At 43.9% G+C, this 1,015-nt stretch overlaps 1 protein-coding gene across 1 annotated transcript; it reads left to right on the top strand.

Moving 5' to 3' along the window:
- Positions 1-57: 57 nt before the first annotated feature.
- V1508DRAFT_394156 (ribonuclease H-like domain-containing protein) lies at positions 58-840 on the top strand (the record flags this gene model as incomplete). The annotated part of the gene is made up of 1 exon (XM_066937985.1): positions 58-840. A coding segment is annotated over one exon (783 nt), but the record flags the coding sequence as incomplete, so codon positions are not given.
- Positions 841-1,015: the final 175 nt, after the last annotated feature.

The raw sequence follows: 1,015 nt of genomic DNA, 5'->3' as shown, positions 1-1,015 counted from the left end.
GAATTGCAATCCAAGTTGATTTCCATTACCGGAGACAATGCAAGAAACAACGAAGTAATGGCCTCGGAGCTGTATAACAGCCTCAAGGCCGATAATCCTGAGAAAGAGCCATTATTCCAAGGAGTTGAAAGTTTTGTCCGTTGCCTAGCGCATATCTTGAACCTTATCGTTAAGGATGTCCTCCGATCTTTAAAAGCTGGAAATATTGATGAGGCATTTTCAGCTTGTAACGACCTCAGAGACGGACTTCCTCTACTATCCTCGACGGGCACACTGGCGAAGCTGAGAATATTCGCCCTGTGGATTGACAGGAGCCCGCAGCGGCGACAAAAATGGAAGGAGATATGCAACTTCCTGAACCTGCCAAATAAGTTTATTCAATACGACGTTGACACAAGGTGGAACTCAACGTTTCGCATGCTTAATGATGGACTTCAAGCTAAACTTCAGATCAACAAGTTCTTAGAGTTGCAGACGGACTTGTCACCTTTCTCATCCAACGACTGGCTGTGGCTTGAACAAGTCCACAAAGTTCTGTCGAAGTTTGACGAGTATACTCTGCTCATATCAGCGAAAAAGCCCCAAATCAGCCTCTCAGTTGCGATTTATTATGAGCTTCACGATTTGTTACACGATGCCTCCGAACGCAAGGGGGAGTTTTCAGACCTTGATGAAGATATTGTATTCGCCGTTAAACAAGGAATGAAGACATACAAGAAATACTATACATTTATGGATGAAACGGACGCTTATTATATCGCGCTAATGCTAGATCCTCGGGTGAAACAAAATTTGATCTTGAAAGAGCTAGAAGCGGACGAAAACTCAGGTGCCCTTATAGTTAATACTATCCGTGAAAAGCTTAATTCGATCTATGCATCCACTGATAACGATTCGCCGACCCTGCGTCTTTCGGCGGATTGCAGTAGCAACAATTTGGAGTCTAGAATGCTTTCCAAAGTGCAGCCTCGCAGCCAGACTTTGCTTTCTGACATTCAACGATATTTTGACAGTC

This window comes from Lipomyces doorenjongii (genome assembly GCF_038497915.1).
Source record: "Lipomyces doorenjongii strain NRRL Y-27504 unplaced genomic scaffold V1508scaffold_275, whole genome shotgun sequence".
NCBI lineage: Eukaryota > Fungi > Ascomycota > Lipomycetes > Lipomycetales > Lipomycetaceae > Lipomyces > Lipomyces doorenjongii.
The sequence above is the reverse complement of the archived record's forward strand: the minus strand, read 5'-3'. Positions and strand labels throughout refer to the sequence as shown.